Source organism: Scomber scombrus, chromosome 20 (genome assembly GCF_963691925.1).
Source record: "Scomber scombrus chromosome 20, fScoSco1.1, whole genome shotgun sequence".
Classification (NCBI taxonomy): Eukaryota; Metazoa; Chordata; class Actinopteri; order Scombriformes; family Scombridae; genus Scomber; species Scomber scombrus.
In genome coordinates, this window is record NC_084989.1 from 1,231,506 (window position 1) to 1,252,101 (window position 20,596).

At 38.5% G+C, this 20,596-nt stretch overlaps 1 protein-coding gene across 2 annotated transcripts; it reads left to right on the forward strand.

The window, feature by feature from the left end:
- Positions 1 to 753: 753 nt before the first annotated feature.
- On the forward strand, positions 754 to 19,043 carry frrs1b (ferric-chelate reductase 1b). 2 transcript variants are annotated; one of them, XM_062441467.1, is made up of 16 exons: positions 754 to 825; positions 1,334 to 1,528; positions 1,624 to 1,775; positions 3,544 to 3,638; positions 5,265 to 5,400; positions 6,275 to 6,463; positions 6,800 to 6,898; positions 7,000 to 7,147; positions 9,052 to 9,165; positions 11,061 to 11,176; positions 11,336 to 11,422; positions 15,750 to 15,847; positions 16,011 to 16,069; positions 16,803 to 16,946; positions 18,771 to 18,838; positions 18,951 to 19,043. In XM_062441467.1, exons 1-16 carry the CDS (start codon positions 756 to 758, stop codon positions 19,041 to 19,043), a joined length of 1,863 nt encoding a protein of 620 aa, XP_062297451.1. In that variant the 5' UTR covers positions 754 to 755. The 2 variants fall into 2 exon arrangements, with proteins under 2 accessions (XP_062297451.1, XP_062297452.1); XM_062441468.1 differs by lacking the exon at positions 754 to 825 and adding an exon at positions 1,152 to 1,193.
- The last annotated feature ends 1,553 nt before the right edge of the window (positions 19,044 to 20,596 follow it).

Genomic DNA, 20,596 nt, shown 5'->3' on the forward strand with positions numbered 1-20,596 from the left:
TAATTTTCTAAGTTTCACTTTCTTTCCACCCACTCTCATCTATCACACACATAGCGGTTAAGTTTCCTCCTCAACAGAAGCTTTTGCTTCCAGATAAAGTGATCTGACCTGGGTGGTGGTGTGTTATCTGTGGGGAGCCTGTTGAACTCGGGGTGATCTGTAGTTGACTGATTATGTTGTAGTGGAGCTGATGACAGGATGTCAGCCTGAGTCCAGCCTCTGTCTGCTGTCTGCACAGAAATAATGTCAGTGACTCAGCTGCATGTTGGAGGTTCAAACTGACTCATTCATCCTAGTAAGCTGGGTAAGTAAGCCATGTGAATGCTTTTTTCTACAGGGAGTACTATGTAATTGAATATTATTATTCTAATTATTCCCATTATATTTACAGTATTATTTACACACTATATACAGTTAGCCTACATCAGTTTCATTCTATACTGACTGCTGTTGTATAGTGCAAGCCTATTGTATTTACTCACTCATCCCTTTTGTGTTTTATGTGATTTTTACATGTGAAAGAATGGAGATTATAGTTATTTTTGTTAATACAGTTCCTTTGTTCTATACTGTTGGACACTATGACTTTAACACTGCTGTTTCTCTATGTGGGTTATTAAACACACATGTGTTTTGAGGACTTTTTAATTCCTTTTTAATTACGAACTGTGTTGAATTTAATCAACAGGTGGGAGAACTAAACTTTTTTGTTTGTTTTTCTTTCTGGCTTTCAGCCACATACAGTATCTCTGTGGATGAAGTTTCTCACTTCAAGCAAAACTAATCTGAACAAACTCCTGATGAAGGCAGCAACAACTCTAAGTAGTAAGTGGACTTCTGTTTTGTCAAACTTTAAAGTTTAAAGTTTGAGAATGATCTTCAAGCTCAATTTATTCCACATGTTGATGAATCTCAACACAGTTCATAATTAAAAAAAGATTTAATAAGTCCTCTGCATTCCAAAATTACCTATATGAATGTTTTCTGATCTGCCACCTCAGGGTTGGTTAAGTTGAAGTCAAAGTTGACTGTTGGTAGGTGGTGTGCAAAGAGTACAAGTTTTCATAAGGATTGTTTTCATCATTATCATTATTGTTGGGGGCATTTTATTCCTTTATTTGATAGAAGAGAGATGACAGGAAACACAGGGAGAGAACCCCAAGAGAAAGAGAACAGTCATTATTCACAAAGAGGTTGGTTCTTAAGAAAATGGCAACAGGAGATTTTAAGTGTTTGGTTTTTGTGTGTTGGTGAGGACTGTCTCAGCAGAGAAGAGAATACATTTAAAGACACTCTAATAAATATGTTTGTTGCTTCTCTCCTTTTGCTTTAGCAATGTGGTGTTCATTCTTTCTGCTGGTGGTGCTAACTGGGTGTGTAGACCCAGTCACAGGGTACAGTAATGGGAAGGTGAGCATTGCCTGTGGAGATATGGTCCCTCAACATGGTCATGATCCCAGCCCTGACCCTCCTCCATACAGCATCACTGTGGATAAATTGTCATTCAATCCTGGAGACAACATCACAGGTACGATGCTAAACTCAAGGTTTACAGTCCACTGTGGTGACACGTCTTCTCCCCTGTTAGCCGTCATCCGTCTTCCTCTCATTCCTCATCAACAGTATCCTTACAAGTGGCCTCCTCCAAACACACATTGTTCAAGGGGTTCCTGATGGAAGCTCGGGATGCTGGGAAAATTGACTCTCCAGCAGTGGGGTTCTTCATCCTGACTGACCCGCATGAGTCCCAGCTGCTACAGTGTGGCCACACTCCGGTACACTCTTTCATTGTTAATATGGTCAATCTAACTGTTATTTTGACCAAACACAGACATTGTGAACCTGTCCTTTAAACCTGTCCACCATTGAAACTCAATATTGCTCCAGATGTTTCAGTTCCTCCTGGTAAAGGGCTGGGTTAATGCCCTCTGAGCCAATGAAAAGCTTATATCTATCAATCAATCCATCCATCCATCCATCCATCCATCCATCCATCCATCCATCCATCCATCCATCAATCTTTATTTGTATAGCGCCAAATCACAACAAAAGTCATCTCAAGGCACTTTACACATAGAGCAGGTCTAAACCGTACTCTTTAATTTAATTTAAAGAGACCCAACATTCCCATTATAGTGAAACATCTGTGCAACAAGTGTTGAATTTAATTGATGGTAAAAGACAGTAGTTAAAAAATGGACAATTGGAAATAATTGGTTAATGAAATCACTTTTTAGAGAAGAGAAAGTGGTAAATACAGCATGATCCTGTTGTTGTACTGATGGAATTACTGCTGTAGAGATTAATCGTATGCTGCATTTATCATATATCATATATCAGCCATTATGGTATCAGTCATACCATTGGGAAATGAATTAACAGTCACCACATATACATAATAACAATACGTAATAGAGGACATAACAACAGTTTGTGAGATCTATTCTGATGTCTTGTTTTCTTCGCAAATATGTTATGTTCAATATGATTTTGATTGTTTTGTTGTTGTTATTTAATTTCATATTGATGCTGTATCCTGCAGTCGCTGCTTCCTTCAACACGGCTTTGATGAACAGTTTTAGTGCCTCTGTGATTCTGATTCATTTCCAAACTTACAACTCAGGATGAAACTCTATATACCTGTCCTCTCCTCAGTATAAAAAATACTAAATATTTGACTCAACTCTTTCAGCAGCTCCAATACAAAGACAGTGATATTGAGCAATACTTAGCTATGTATTGCACTTTGTCTGCCAGCCATATCGATCAGATAAAGTCAAATGCAGACCTACTGCACTGACAGCCAGCCAGTGGTGCACTAACTGGTGCAGAAATCGTTCACTCAGTCCTTTGTCAAGTTAAGTCATTCAGTGTTATTTGTATAGTCTAATATCACAAATCACACATTTGCCTCAGTGGGTTTTAAAGTCTGTACAAACATCCTCTGTCCTTAGAACCTCAATTCAAAGAAGGAAATAAATGGATAAGGGTTAGGTTAGGAAAAACAAATAGAAGAAACCTCAGAAAGAGCAACAAAGGAGGGATCACTCTCACAGGATGGACAGACATGTAATGGATGTGTGTAAGGAACAGAAGACAAATTGCAGAGATACATCATGGAACAGGAAAATACAATTATAATGATAAAGTCAGCAGAAGCACCTTCAAGTCTGATCTAACATCATTAAGAAGCCAATGATGGGAGGCTGGAATTGGTGTGATATGGACAAATGTTGTTTTAGTTGAGATTCTAGCTGCAGTATTTTAAACCATCTAGCACATGGCACACCTGAAAACAGAACATACTGTAGTAAAGAAGTCTGGATGAATGAATGCATGTATTAGAGTTAATGAGTCAGCCATGGGCAGGGAAGACTGACTTTTAGTGTCATTTTTAGTGTAATGTGCTGTTAACCTCTGATTCCCACTTAATTATTACTTTCTGTATGTATGCATGAGGCAGTGCCAGCCTCATCATGCCACCTCAGTATGGATGAACATTGTGTTGTTCTATGTGTTTGTGCTGCTGTGAATCATTTGAAGGGATCTGGGGTGAGCCACCGAAGAAGCTCCAAAAAGACTCAAGTTAAGGCAGTGTGGGAGTCTCCTCAAAACCCTCCAGAAAAAGTGCAGTTTCTGTGAGTACTGAGAATGCCTTAACTGCTTCCATAGTATGGCGTCAGTGAGTGGTAGTACTGTAATGATAAGAAATGACACAGTGTGGTCAACAACAATACACACCGCTTTCCCAGAAGGAATTAGCTGAGAGCAGCAGTTTTCACTGAGATTGTTCGAAAGTTGTGACTGTATAACAACATTTTTTAAATAATGATATATTTGCTTTCTATGATCACATGCAAAAAATCTCCATATATTTTACATTTGAAAGCTGTAAAAACACCACAAATGTCTTTTACCCAGAAATTTGATGACTTTTCCAATTTGCCCAAAATGCACAAAAATGAAAATGTTATATTGTGTTATACTTTTGTATAGGTGCTACACATTTTTTACACATTTTGATTATGCACCAATTAGATTCACAATGATAAATTACAACAAGCCCAAATTATTATAAAACTTGTAACTTATTTCAGGCTATATTATAGTGTCTATTTTGATAAGAACATTGCAAGATAAAAAAAGAAGAAAAAATACACTGAAGGAACCAGAGTATTTTTTTTAATGATGCTTCTGCAATCCGCCTATGGCACATGGAAACATAATAATAATTATAATAATGATGACAATGATTATGCTAAAAATAAGAATGAATGAACTTTATTGTCATTATACCAGCAGTACAATTACATTTTTGTGAGGCCTTCTCTCAATAAATAAGATAAAATAGAACAAAAAAAGCAAACAAACAAACACAACAATATAAAAAGCAATACAAACAAACACAATACTATACAAATCTAAAAGAGAAACAAAGTTGCACCATCATAGCAGCCTGATGGTGCAATATTTTCCTTTACAGGAGATCAAGGTCATACATGAACATAAAATGGGATCATTTATTCATAAAAAGTATCATTCTTCCACTATAACAAAAGGTTATAGATATTTACTTTGTAGAAATATTTTCATTTTCATATATTTTCATTTTCAGAGATGGGTCTACAGATGGGTCTGTGTATCCTACCATTTGTGTTATTGTGTAGTTTGGCTGCTTTACTATAATCAACCTGCATCTGGAGATGGTGAGGCTCTCTCAGGTCAGTAGCTGCCAGTGTTGTACTGTTGGAAAGCTTGGCACAGAGCAAAAGCCTCCATCCTTCATAGGTCCCACATATAATAATGCAATATCAAATGGAAACAATAACAGATGGAAAATATAACAGACGAGCCAATCATGGAACGCGACAAAAAAGCCCCCGTAAAATGAAAATCTTACCGTAGGCAATAATAAAAAATAAATAAATACTGCATTTTGTATAACCCGGCCTGTAGGGGGGTCAGAGGTATAAATGCTCAGAAATCATTTGTGTTTTATTTTAGCACCTTATGGGCTTCAGAAAACAACAAAAGCATATTCAGGAAAAGTGACAGGCTGACATACTTGTAGTTTTAATGTAAACAGTTATTAACATTATAAAAACTAAAACGGTGCTAGCGTTAAAGTGACATAACATTCCACTCAGGCATGCGCCCAGCTCGTGCATTCTGCTCCAGAATGATGAGCGTGAATGTACCAAAGGATATCTTTCCCTATTTCATATTTCAGTTTCTAATGGTTTGTGTTTTGTTTGTTGTTCCAGTGTGACTGTAGTGCATGAGTATAAGGTGTACTGGGTGAAGATTACAGGTCCTGTGGTGTCTCTGAGAGGAGCGACTGCTGTTCCAACCACTGCTGTTCCTGCTGAAACCACCAGCCCTGCTACTCTTTCCACATCGGTCAGTGTCTGACACTGTCACAGAAAATGTACACAGTAATGATTGTGAAAGGTCTCATGTCCAGCATGTTTTGTTCAAAGAAATTAAAAATAACCCTAAAAACCACAGTGGCTTTGTCAGTCTCCTCTGAACTTTACACTGAGTGACCAGATAGATAAACTGTATCAGCAGCTGCTGTTAGATCCTGCAGCTCTTCATCTAAGAGTTCACTGTGGCTGTTTAAGTACTTAATTCATTCCTGTAATATTGAGAACTGATCCCCTGTACCAATATCTAACTACATCCATATCTACTGTGCAGTTTTATTGGAGAATAACACCACATATGAAGCTCTGCCAACAAATTGCACACAACTCTCCCACTGGTTGACTGATGCAAAGCTTTTAAAATGGTAAATGGACTGTACTTACATAGCACTTTTCTAGTCCACTCAAAGCGCTTTTACACAGCAAGTAACATTCACCTATTCACACAGTGATGGCAGGGGCAGCAGCGCAAGGTGCCAACCTGCTTATCAGGGAGAACTAACATTCACACACCTTTAGTGCAGCCATCAGGAGCAATTTGGGTTTAAGTATCTTGCCCAAGGACACGAGGACATGCAGACTGGAGGAGCCGGGAATTGAATCACTGATTTTCTGATTAGCGGATGACCTGCTCTACGTCCTGAGCCACTAAATCTGTGGAGTAAAATAATACTCCACAGATTTACTTTTGCACTCCTATAATTCTATATTTTGTGCATTTTTTCTTGTCAAATCCTCGTGGTGTGTAATGCTTGTGTTACAGGTCTGCTAACTCCACACCCACAGATTCTTCCATTTTCAAACTTGTACTCTTCAACCCCAGCATATGTTGTCTTCTTCCTCCTCAGTTTAGTTCAAAGGGTTGTGGCCATACTAAGTCTTGCCTCAGGGACCCACTGGGCTGTGACCCAGAGTCCCATCCCCGCTGTTTCTTCCTGTCATTTACCACTGATGAAGAAGAGAGGAGTGTGATGTTTGAACTCAGTGGGCCTGCAGAAGGTTACGTGTCCTTCGCTCTGTCGCTGGACAAATGGATGGTGCGTTTCATCATGAGATGTAGAGTTTCAAAGAACACTGTTCCACTTTTGACACCACTAAGAAGCTCAAAGACCCAGAAACGTTAGATGGTGTCAGTTTTACCTCTCCAGGCCTCAAACATGCTATTTATTTGTATTTAGTAGTACACATACACATGACAAATAGAAAAATAATATGAAAAATACACACAGTGTTAATTTAAGAGCCCACAAATCAAAAAGCTTATCATTATGTTATTTGTATGTGAAATTTGGATATGAAAATTAACTTCAGCTGTCGAATAAATGCAGTAGAGTATGCAACTCAATTTCCTCCATGTCCCTACTCATTTGTAGGGGAATGATGACATCTATGTGTGTGTGAAGGATGGAAGCAGAATCACCATCAGTGCTGCGTATGTCTCTGGGCGAACACACCCTGAGCTGACAACAGAGGTACACTTCACACACTTATTGTCAACACATGTCTGATCATCACCAATACCTGTATGCTTTAACAGACTGTCAGTCATCAGTTTTGACCTTTGTGTTTGCAGGATGCTCTGTGGGGCCGAGCCTGGAGACTGGCTGATGGAGTCATCCAGTGCAGTTTCCATAGAAAAAGCCTCCTTCCTCAGTTGGGGAACAGTTTTAATTTAAACCAGAGCTACTTCCTGTTTCTTGCCCATGGTAGATCCCACCAGGGTAAGACGAGACTATTTGAATTTGCAAATATGATATAAAATTGGCCAATCATTTTTGTTATATCCTTAGCCAATTTGACGCTATGGAGTGGCCAGAAAAATAGAATAGTATACTCTTGTGTACATACGGCTATACTTAAATATTTAATTCTTGTTGAGCTATCTAGTGCATTTATTTGAATGTTGACTCATAGCATTAATGCACTAGTTGCACACAATGCATGACACAGCACATAAAGTGTAACCCTAATTTACTAGCCACACAAAGGACTTCTCACCCAGTGAAAGGGGTTGTATGATGTATTCTGTCACCCCTGAAGAACTTTTGGAACTGTCAAGTCTGATAAAGTATCCCTGATGATGTACTGTATGTCAAAGTGATGTCATCAGGGTTATGGAGAGACAAATCTATCACTTTTTCTTCTTCTTCTCTGTAAAGCGTCCTTGGGTTTGTGAATGGTGCTATTTAAATTGAACTTATTATTATTATTATTATTATTATTATTATTATTATTATTATTATTATTATTATTATTATTATCATCACAGAAATCCTAACAAACTGGTGGCATGAAGCTGAAGTTGTGGGTGTTCACCAGACAGGGAGGGCTTATGCAGAAGACACTAATGAATTGCATTATGTGAAATGTAGGATCCAGTATTTTTGGAACTCAGCCTATACTGGCCACTAAAAGTCAGTCATTACTTTTTAAATCGTTCTCTTGTTAGTCTCCAAACTTTATGGAAGTGCAATACTGAATCACTCTGTTATACTTAATATGGTGCCTCAGTGGTAAACGTTGATTTAAATGATCCTACCCCAAATCACCAAAGATAAGCACCAATGTTCAACCTAGGTCAGGTGAAGGTGTGCAAATTATAGGCTGGAGGCCCATTTGTTGACCCATTCAGATTCCACTGTGTCCTAACTGAGTGTGACATGAGCAAGCGTCAGCGACAGAATCCGTTTGATTGCATTGTTTTCTGTTGGAATGACCTAATTGACAACACAGCGGTATGCAGTGCCATGCAGCAAACCATTTTGAGCTGAACTTTTTTAGACAGTCTTTACTTCCTGTTGCTCCTGTTGAAAGTGCGTCACGGATGAGGAGCAGCTGATTTATTTAGCTGAAATGAGAAGTTATCTCTATACCTGCTCATTTCACTACAAAAACCTAGATAAGGGAGCAGCTGGCTGGAGGGAGATCACCACTGAGCTGGAAGTTTGGGGTTAAGTTGCTGTTGACTGTATTGTATTTACAGTAAATAAACATTTAAATATTTAAAATGTGTTTAAAAATTACAAAGGTAGGATAACAAGTACTCACCCATCTTTTACTTGAGTGGTTATGTCTCCAGTCTGATCTTGAGTGCACAGCTGATAGGTCCATGGTTTTTTTACATGATGAAACAGAAGTTGATATTTAACAGCGTGGATAGAAAGCGTCTGATGTACACAATGCGATGTGATAGGTGGACGCTCACTTGCTGTTATGACACAGTGTTAAACAAAAACCATCTGAAAGCACTTTAATGTTTTAATTCCAATGATTCTATAGTATTCTGTTGTAATGTATTTTATATTGGTACTTTGTGTATGCAGATATTTACTGGAGTTTCTAAACTTGAGTACCAGCTGTGATGATCAGTCAGTCAGGTGTTGTATTCATGGAGACACTTTGAGTAAGGCTGAGATGGTTTTGCTTGTTCATTCTGTGGGTCATGAGTATTTCAATCTGATTAGTCAGGCCTGCAGTGTGAATTCTGCCATGAGTCACAATGCTGTGAATAGCATGCACTGTTTCCTCTATGTCTTAAACTGACTTCTGAAAAGAAATGCCTCAAACTGAATTGAACCTGAATCTCTTTTAGAGTCGATGTTTACACAACTTTTTTCCTCCACAGGTCTTATCCACAAACATGATCACCAGCCTCTCATCTCCACCCATCACAAATGGATCAGTGGACCTGCAGAGGATCTCAGTGGATCCCGTTCCCCTCTACTGATCAAGTTCCATGGTTGGTTGAGAAACATGCTAACAGTTAGACTGATAATGGGTTCAGCATTGACTCTGTATATTAACAAGACTAATAATCTCTATGTTGATTATCAATGTGCTTCTCTCTCTCTCCTATTCTTCCTCTCTCTCCTTTATACCCCAACCGGTCGAGGCAGATGTTCTCCCACTTTGAGCCTGGTTCTGAGGTTTCTTCCTGTTAAAAGGGAGTTTTTTCTTGCCATTGTCGCTAAGTGCTGCTCATGTGGGAATGTTGGGTCTCTTTAAAATTAAAACCTGAAGAGTACGGTTTATAACCTGCTCTATCTGTAAAGTGCCTTGAGATAACTTTTGTTGTGATTTGGCGCTATACAAATAAAGATTGATTGATTGATTGAATAATCTAAAGCTTTTCTAGTCTAATAACTAAAGGCTAGATGGCCATGTTCATTACATCCACATGCAATACGTATGTGTCAAAATGTTCTTCTAGTGTAGTGTTCTGCCTGTTAGTTTTATATTTATTGTGTATGAATGCAAAAAGGATCACTGGACTGTACTCCATGTTCCCTGTCTCTCTGCACTTTCCTCCGTCAAAGATAAGACAGAATATAATCTTTAAAAAAGAAAGTATCCCCTGGAGATCTAAATGTTTTCAGGCAATTTTGAAAATGTACATTTTTTTTTCTAAACTCAAGAATCACTTTCAAGCTTTTTGTGGAGCTTTTGATCATATGTCATTGCCTTATTAAGCAAGTGGAATATGTTTGAGCACTTGTTATCACATAATCAAAGTTCTATACATGGTTAATGGACTGTACTTATATAATGCTTTTCCAGTCTTTATAACCACTCAAAGTGCTTTTACATACATGTCACATACACACATTCATACACTGATGACAGGAGCTACCACACAGGGTGCCAACCTGCTCATCAGATGGAGGCGAACATTCACACACTGTTGGCACAGCCATCGGGAGCCATTTGGGCTTAAGTATCTTGCCCAAGGACACATCGACATGTGGACTGGAGGAGCCGGGAATCGAACCGGATGACCGGTCTACCTCCTGAGCCACAGCCGCCCACACACATAGATTGTGATGAGCACAAGATGTGCTTGAAATCCTCAGAAACTTCAGGACCTTGTAGGGTTTTATTGTAAGTTTCCTATTTTATAGATCAGGAATAACTTTTAGTTTCAACTTGAAAAAGTACATCACTGATTCAGCATTGCACTCCTATAATATTGCAACTTGACAGCTGATGGGTCAGTCAGAGGTTGGAGTGTTGGAGCTTCTAGCCTCAAGCAGAGATGAGGAGCTATAGAGATCTGGTAACCTCACTTCTTTCCAACTCTACATCCCTAGATTTTGTTTTCATTTTCAGACTTTTAGTCTTTGCTACCACAGGCATGTCCAAACTATTCCATAAAGGGACATGTGCCTGCAGGCTTTTATTCAACCAACCAATCACAACACGATTCAACTAATGAACTGTCTGAAGACCAGCGATTAAATGAGTCAAACCTGTTGTGCTCCTGCTTGGTTAGAATGAAAACATGCAGTTCCTTTATGGAATATTTTTGACACCTTACCAACACTGACTCAAGTGACATCACTTCAGGCAGATTAAATCTGGGCTCCCTCTGGGGAAACAAAAAGCTTTAAACAGCAGTAGTAATTCCCAACACCTGGAAAGACACATTTATGTAAAATAAGTGGAGTTTCTTCTTTACTAAACCTATCTAAACTCTAATTAGAGTACATTCCAATGAATTCCTTTGACCAATTCTAGGAATATTGTATGTGATCAAACAGATTGCATTTTACTTTCAGACAATGTATGTATGTTGACACCAAATACACTCTACAAACCAGTATTAAGTTTTTTTTGTGTGCATCATTGTCCTGTCAGGTGTGTTAATGCTGACAGCATGGATGTGGACAGTGAGCACAGCTGTCTTCATTTCTCGCCACTACAAACACCTCTGGCCTGAAAAGACTCTGCTAGGACACCGGCTCTGGTTTCAGGTGAGAGGACTAGTGTGTATATTATAATAAAACTGAAGACTTCCACACATATATATGATATATTCTGAATGTCTCTATCAAAGAAAAAAATTACAATTTTCATAAACAATTGTTTTGTTTTGCTACTCTCTATCCATCTCCTTCTATATATAACTGTAGCTCCATCGAACCATGATGGTCTTGGCTGTGGTCCTAACTGTTGCGGCCTTCACTCTGCCTTTTATATACAGGAGAGGATGGAGCAAGGTAAGTGTGTGTGTGTGTGTGTGTGTGTGTGTGTGTGTGTGTGTGTGTGTGTGTGTGTGTGTGTGTGGCTTGTCCAATTGTGTTGAAGATGTGTTCCCAATTGGGAACAGTCACATTTCTGGGCCAGTGGTTAAGGACAGGGTAACGGTAAGATTTAGGCATTTAATGGTTATAGTTATGGTTAGGGTAAGTCTACAGGAAATGAATGTAAGTTTATGTAATGTCCCCAAGTGACAATGGTCTGATGTATTTGTATGTGTGTTTGTGTGTGTACTGCAGCCCCCCCACACACACACACATACCCCCCACACACACACCCCCAATGCGTTTCCACCTGTCCACCCGTTTCTCCATCTGTCTAGCTGGCTCTTAGCTTCTCTAAATGTTTTTTTTTCTGTGTCTTTGTGTCAGGCCCACACACACATCATGTGTCATCATGACTTGTTATTGTGTCAGTGGAGCTGTGTGTGTGTGTGTGTGTGTGTGTGTGTGTGTGTGTGTGTGTGTGTGTGTGTGTGTGTGTGTGTGTGTGTGTGTGTGTGTGTGTGTGTGTGTGTGTGTGTGTGTCACAACTTTAGGCAGTAAATTTATAACATATAAATAAACTATGAGAAAAACATAGTTGAGTAACATGAAACACTTTGCAGTAGTAGGATGTTCCTGCTGGCATTAAAAAAAACCTTTTCTGACTTCCAGCTCAGTTTAGCACAGAGAATATCTCATTATTGAACAGGTAAATTGTTCTAACATTTGCTTTTCATCCTCATGTTTCTCAGTGGATGAACCCTTTTCCTTTTGATGGCTCAAATGACCTTTTCTGTAGACGAGCTCAGGACAAGCTATACATTTGTAGCTCTGCTTTAAGGGCTCTAATGCTGTGGTGGAAGTGTTCTGCCTCACATTGTGATTGGCTTTCAGCCAGGTGAAAATGTCATCCGAATAGTGTGACCACATTCTTAAAGAGTTGGCATGCTGATGCGGTATAGGTGGTTTTTCCACCAATACACACATTTTGTGTAAAAACAATCTTTTGTGTTGTCAACTTTGCAACTTTCTTGCTTGATTTGATGGGTTTTACGACCCCTGCAGCAATACATCAAAGCATTTTTGGACAGGCCTTAATTCTTCATCAATATTTCTGAATGACTGAATGCTAATGTGGCTCTGTGGAGTGGGAGAGAGCAGCAGCACATTCAGTGGACCAATCATCAGCCAGACAGAGAAATGAATGAGTTGTGAATGTGCTTAGCTTCAACCAATCACTGATGCTTATTGTTTGATCTGGGAACTCCTTCTCCTTTGGTTTTAATTTTTTTTTAATTGACCTTGTTTCATCAAAACAGACAAAGTTTACAGTACTGTTTACTACAGTACAGTATTTGAGTTAATGTATTTAATTACTTTCCACCACGTGTGTGGCTAAAAGGCTAAATTCTGACTTAAGGTGTGATTGTGAGGAGGATTTATATATTGTGTCTTGAGGCTTGAGCTTTCCTGGTTAATTCAGCTTCCTCTGCTGTGAATTGACATGCAGCTATCACTGCTAACACTGTAGTGTCTCTGTGTGTTCCTCAAGCTGTACCGTGGTGAGTATGTGGGTGAATGACTCAACCGTGTTAGTCACATGCTGTTCTGCTGTGTGTGTGTGTGTGTGTGTGTGTGTGTGTGACACACAGTGTTGAATCCATCTAAGAGTTTGTTCCCTGTGACTCACCTCAGAGGCAGGTTTGTCCACAGCCTCAGCTACTTCATCATAAAGGTGATGAGAATGTGTTAGGTATGGATGGATGATGCATCCTTCAAATGTGCTGGACTGCAGTTGGACAAACTAAGAGAAGTGCAGCATCAAGACTGTCAAGAAAGTTATTAAGGCAGACGCACAAAAGGTTAACAGAAGTTTGATTTGTATGTATTATACATTTCTCTCAGACACTAGTTTTTAAATATTGAGCATTAAAGATTTGACTGCTAATAACTCGTATACTAAAATATGTCTGTAAGTTATATAATTCTGTAAGAATTTGTGCAGAAATGGTTTTATGATTTTAAGAGGGGATAATTAATTATTTTGTTTGAATGACTCAAATCTGTTATTTATCCAGTGATATAACTCATATGAGAGTATGCATAATACAAAGGAAATGCTCTTCCTTGTTAGCCACATTAGAGAGGTTGATTAGAATTATGATTATTATTCATTTGAATTATGATTATGCAAGAGTAGAAGTCTTTAAAGTAGCCCTATGTAAGAAATATATTCCAAGTAATCATAAAATGGCCAAACACGAGAAGAAAAAAATAAGAATAAAATATAGCTGCATAATGTCAGACTGTATCTGCTGCTGAAGCAAAGAGAGGAAACGTAGTTAATGACTGAGATCTATCTGATCCAAATGTTGCATTTATAATCACTGAAGAACATAAATAAAAGAACATTTTAATAAAAGAGGATCTTTCATAATTTCCAGTGATCATCACACAGTTTTTTTTATGTTATTCTGAGCTGCAGTGATAAATCGGAGTCTATACTCATCATAATCAGCTTCACTCTGGAGATAAACTATACTTTGCACAATTAAAATGTAGTTAAAATCATCATTATGTGTTTAGTGTAGCTACAGTAATAATGATCTCTGTTTGTTAGAAGCTCTGCTTTAAATCCGGAGTGGAAATAAAAAGCCTCAATGTTTCTAGTGACCTATAAACATTTAGCCAGTCTATATTCATCCTTTTTTAAAACGTGTTGCTTTATTGTAAACTCAGGACTTTTGTCCATGTCGGGCTCCTGTAGGAATGATGACTTTTTTTCGGTGATGTGATTGGTCAGAGGACATGGTTTTGACAGGTTTGGATCTAACTCTGGAACTTAACCTGCTCCGGAGCAGGTTAGCCGTTCAGCATAAGTTACCATGGTGATTTACCCTGGTAAGAAGTGAACCAGCGTCGTAGGACGGAAAACCCAGAGTTAACCCTGAAGTTACCTCCATAAGAGAAAATCCATCTTCGTAGTACAGGCCTCTGGTTGCCAGTTGCCACTGAGCTGCAGCTAGGAACATTGCAGATAATGTCTGATGTTACAAAACCAAAAAAGCCTCGTTATGACTCTCAAATACGTCGTGACAGACGGCTACAGCGTCATACAGCTGTCTCTGTCACACTCAGCTGAGAAGAGCAGCTAACTCACTGTATGTGTGTGTGTGACGATGATGCTCTCCTCTGCTCTCAGACAGTCTGTTCAATGCAGGAATACTACTACTTTATTCAGCCTCCCTGTTAGGACAGAGTTGCTCCATCAGAGAGCGGCTACAAGACGATGTTGCGTTAACTGTGGTGGAGTGAGGTAGAGAGGATGAAGAGGGAGGGAGCGCTGACAGTAAGAAGCCGGTGAATCAGATCAATAACACTTTATTATCTGATCGTTTCACAGCGGTTAGGTTCAACAATGAGTAATAATAACATACACATTAGCCGGTCAACTTACACTGTGCAGACATCCCAACTCTCCCAGAAGTTCCAGGAGTCTCCAGTTCCGGGAGACTGAATTCTCCATTTATTGATTAAATGCATTGGTAATCCTTCCTTTTCCTAATTACTAAGCATTTACCCCGTAAATATATGGTAAATGATATATTTCTGTGCCTCTTACCAAACATTCATTGTTGCAGTTTCATTCTTGCACCAGTTTGTTTTTCTTTTTAAGCCAATTAACTGTTACTGAATCCCTGTTTGAATCCTTAATGCAGACACACACCAAAAGTGTGTGTGTGTGTGTGTGTATCAAAGCGTTATATATCTTTCTCCTTTGTGCTATAGTTTAGTAGTTAAGTTTAGTATTTCATTATCATGAACACTCACACTGCAATTTATTTTGACTCATTTCACACACACTGTTCTGCTGCCATAAATACTCCCAAGAGCATCCAATGTGGATTCATCCGACACTGAAAATAATCCTCTGGAAAAGAACTATTAATGTTAGATAATGATAATGATGTTTTTTGAATATTTACATCTTCAGTATGAACTAATGGACTTCTTACTGAGTGCAACAGACAGTGTAAAGAAGTCAATGTATTGAGCTACAAACCAGTATGTCCCACTCGTGTTTATAGACCAGTATGAGATCACTGCCACAATGTCACCATGTTTTCACATCTCAGCTATTCATTTATTATTCTTAAAGTAGAAATAGTGGTTGTAGTAAATGTAGTAGAGGCAGCAGCAGATGAAGTGCATCAAGCTTTTGTTGGTATTTTCTTGTCACAGATAAAACAGCTGTAATGACCTCACTGCAGCTGCTCTTCCTCTGTTTTCTTGTACTCTGCAGCATGCAGGCTCTCATCCCTACATAGGCTGCACTGTCATTGCTCTCTCTGTCCTCCAGCCAATTATGGCAATGTTCCGACCGGCTCCAGGGTCCCCCCGGTAAGACCTCAAGCCAGATTTTAATAACTCCATGACTTCCTCATCACTGTCTCAAATAAGTGGATTTTATGCTTATTCAGTCCTGTGAGAGGCACTGTTAGGATTTTTAAATTCATCTGCAGCAGCTGTACTCATGTCAGGTCCTGTCTCTGTGCATCTGCAGGAGGATCATCTTCAGCTGGACACACTTTGTAACAGGCACTGTGACCCAGATACTGGCTGGTGAGGAGAGTCATTATAAAGTGTATTTTCTACAGACATTGCATGTGAATGCTGCTCAAAGTGTGAGTCATGATATGAAGATTTGTTGCTACCATCTGTTATATATAAGTGTCGGCACAATTATTATTGATTTATTTATTCCAAATTAGGAATGTTTGTCTGTTTCAGCATTATGTAATGATGAATTATACACAATATTTAAATCTGATTTCTAGCCACTGATGTATATGTATTCCATCACATTTGCAGTATAGTGAATGTGTTCCACTAATTTGGTTGTGATAGCACACTATTTTCAAGTGTTATAGCAGAGTACGTACGGTAATCATAACCAAACACTGTTCAGACAAAAAATATAAGTTGCAAAAAAATCTACTCTGGCGATATGAAGGGTGAAGATTAAAACATAATTCCTTCAAAGGATAAGGATGGTGTTATTCTACATTGGTTTTGATCTTTTCATTCAATATGTTGACAGAAACATGTCATGTGTTAGTCAGGTCTGAACACCCTAGTCTGCCTGCCTATTATCAGTATTATACTTACTATTATCAGGAAGGTGTGTGTGGGACTGAGTTAAAATGAACTACAGTGTATGTGTCCATGATAACAAAGACTCTCTCTCTCTCTCTCTCTCTCTCTCTCTCTCTCTCTCTCTCTCTCTCTCTCTCTCTCTCTCTCTCTCTCTCTCTCTCTCTCTCTCTCTCTCTCTCTCTCTCTCTCTCTCTCTCAGTGGTGTGTGTGTTCCTGGGTGCTGGTCAACAGGCATTGCTGTTACCCAGCCCCTGGTCTCCTATAGTGCTGACTGGATGGCTGCTGTGGATAGTGCTGGCAGACCTGCTGCTACTAACCCACACCTACACACTCAGGAGTAAAGGTACCACAGTATCAGATACAGTAATAGCACTGGTAATATCCTTGTACTGTCACTTTTTGCACTACTGCCATGGTACACATTCTATCCTACCATAGCATCCTACTACACCTCCTCCACTATGTATACTTCCTGGAATCTGTAAGCAATCTGTATTTGTTCAGTGTGTATGTGTGTGTCATAGAAGCTACTGGATCCCTTAATTTCCTTCGTAATTAATAAAGTATCTTATCTATCCATCTAGGCTGGGCAATATGGATAACATCAAATATTAAAATATCTTTGACCAAATACCTCGATATCACAACAATATTATAGAGATGACTGTTGGTGCTTTCAGAAAATATTTCCACAATGCAATCTTTGATAAATAATCATCAGTAATGTGAATATAATGACAAAGTGGGTAAGAGGCAAATAATAGAATAGGTAGAACAATCTGGTAAGTTCAGAAAATGAAATCATGTTACTGTAATGAAGCCTTTAAAACCAGGAGAAGACAACACTTATGAGAGAGCTGGCTCTGTGATTGGAGCCAGGTTGGACACACTGGAGGAGGTAGTGGAGAGATACACTGTCAACATGTTCGAGGCCATTTTGAATAACCCGGATCATCCGCTACACAACACCTTTATGGACCAAAAAAACAGCAGTGGACGGCTCCTCTCTCTCCGTTGCAGGACGGAGAGATTTAAAAGATCCTTCGCTCCTACAGCCATCAGGCTGTCTAATTCTTGATAATTTACAGAAGAGCTAACAGACTAATTGAATTTCCCCTCGGGGATAAATAAAGTAATTTTGAATTTGAATTTTGAATTTGAATATATTGTCGATATTATATTATGCCAAACTAGCCAGTCAGGTAAACCTAGGGAGGTCAGAATATGACAAAGTGGGTTAAAGCCAAATAATAGAACAGCTAGAAGACCAGGAAAGAACACCTATGCTAGGTCACAATATTATGATACGATATTCTGAGACGATATCTAGTCTCATCACAATATTGATATAATATTGATTTATTACCCAGCCCTCCATCTATCTATCTATCTATCTATCTATCTATCTATCTATCTATCTATCTATCTATCTATCTATCTATCTATCTATCTATCTATCTATCTATCTATCTATCTATCTATCTATCTATCTATCTATCTATCTATCTATCTATCTATCTATCTATCTATCTATCTATCTATCTATCTATCTATCTATCTATCTATCTAACAGAATTCTGTCTTACAGTCAGACATTTCAATGGCAATCACACTGAAATGTAATTCATTGATTAATTCATTAATTGTTGGTGAGACTGGGCTTTAACACACGAGGAGGACTCTTCAGTGCTGATAGTGTCTGTGGAATACACCAGTGTAATCACTAATATACATGTTTAATTTTCAGCCCTGTTATGTGTGGATTAGTTTCTTGTGTCTGGAGTAAACAGTTGGTATTAAATGTTTGTTCCAATTAGCGCTGAGTGCTGCCACTGCCTGCAGCGAGAAAATCAATTGTTCTGTTCCAAAGCATTATGACTAAAGCCAAAAATGAATATGGTGTTGGTGTGTCAGAGGTGGATGAATTTATGTGGGTGGGTGTGAATGTGAATACTAAATAGCTTGGAAATGTCAACCCTCTGTGTGAATGTTTTAATGACAGACCTAAAATGAACTCTTCCAACAGACAGCAGTGGGAAGGATTGATGCTCAGGTTCTCTGCTCTGCAGTGTTCCTGAAGCTGCTTTATTGGGATTGTTCCCTTTTTATAGTATTTTAATCTCTACAACAAAATATATTGGATTAAATATTGTATATGTATCCACAGGAAAAAGCAACAGTGAAGACAAAGAGAACATTTTGTCAGCTCAGTTAGAAAGGCAGCAGCACGGAGAGGTGAGAGTATCATTTTCACTTTCATTATTCATTTGCTTGTTTGTAGGTTTTCTTTTAAATGTTCCTTCATCTCATCCTCTCATTAGTGCTCTGTCTGTACAATTTCTTTCAGATTTTAAAACTCAAGAAGATGGTGTTAGTGGTGTTCCTGATAGGAAACACAGGCTTCCTGGCTGCATTTATAAAAGCTATTGTCTGTGTGTAAGCATCCTCTCTACATGTGATCATCATCTGTACCAACTATACAGAAATCTGTTATTCAGACAGAGTGGAGGATGCTTCTGTTATCTGTCATTGGTCATGATGAATAACATTAGCAGAAGCAGTATCATTAAGAATAGAGTTGCTTTAGCTTGTGATTTATACATTTGATGTAATGTTTCACCACTTTTTTCTTTCTTTTCTCGTATTTATCATTGGTGCAAAACACACAACAAACACAAATCAGGCAGTTATTTTATTAGCAATCACTTTATCCTCACTTTATCCAAACACTTATGTGATTTTTTTATGTACCTCGTCTAACAGTAGAATGTTCAAATAATGAAATAAGATTAAAGATGATTCCATTATTGTATATCATCACATTAAGTCATCCAAATCAAATAACCCCAGTGTGAACCACACGTGCATGCTGGATCTATCTTACCTGCTCATGTTGGAGTGCTGATGACTTCTACATTCACAGTGAATGTTCTACCATCAGTGGTGTGTGTGTGAGGAGTTGCAGTGGGAGAGTAGACAGGCTGATGGACTGTGTGCATTATGTATTGAGGATGAATGAGCAGAGAAGCTGAACATAGAACAGACTGTTAAAGACTTTGCAGACAGACACACAGAATGCTGCTGAGTGAGTACAACGACAAACTCACTGATGGTTGCAACTCTACAGGGAGAATGTCAACTAAATGTTGTGTGGAGGCTGTCCTCCTAAGACAACTGAATAACTCATACTATCAGTTGCAAAAAAATGATCCATCTAACAGGCATAGTAATTATGACCCAGTTATCTGTTTGAAAAATACAAACAGATAACTGCTGATTAAAAAAAACCTATTAAAAAAACGCTACTGTGTCATTCTGGAGCTCATTCTTGTTTAATTTGGAGGACTTTCCATGTGAACTATGCCTTGTGCAAAAACCTTGATGACACTTTTGTTGTGGTGTTATTTATAGGCCTACAGTATGTACTGAAGCAGCTCAATAACATTTGCTGCAAAGTGTCATTTATTGTCTGTGTGAGGACTCTGCTATAGTACAGTAGACTAGCACCCAGACCAGTGTGATGTACAGTTGATATGCTAATGTACTTGTACTTTCTATCCTAATAATGTGTTCTTGTATCATCATACATCATCATAATCATAACACTTTTTCTTTACCCTGCTTTAAAAATGTAAGGCAGCACCTGAGCTACTTTTCACATTCATCTAACATTTTTACAAACGTTCCCTTTTACAAAAACAAATAAAACTAGCCAACATTCTTCATATACATATTTTATTGTTGCACTTTTATCTCTTCAGTACTTGCATGAGGAATACAAAGTGAAAAGCCCCTGCGTACAGTATTTGTGCTCAATAAGCTGAAAACACCGTAGCAGGGGCATTTCACAGAATGTTTAAACATCAGCAAGCAATCCTTGAGATTTGTAAGCTATACTTTAACAATGAAGCATACAAACATGAAATGTAAAACAATTCTGTTTAAGATCAGACAAATCTAACATCAAGAAAGTACCAAGCTCTTTGTAAGCTG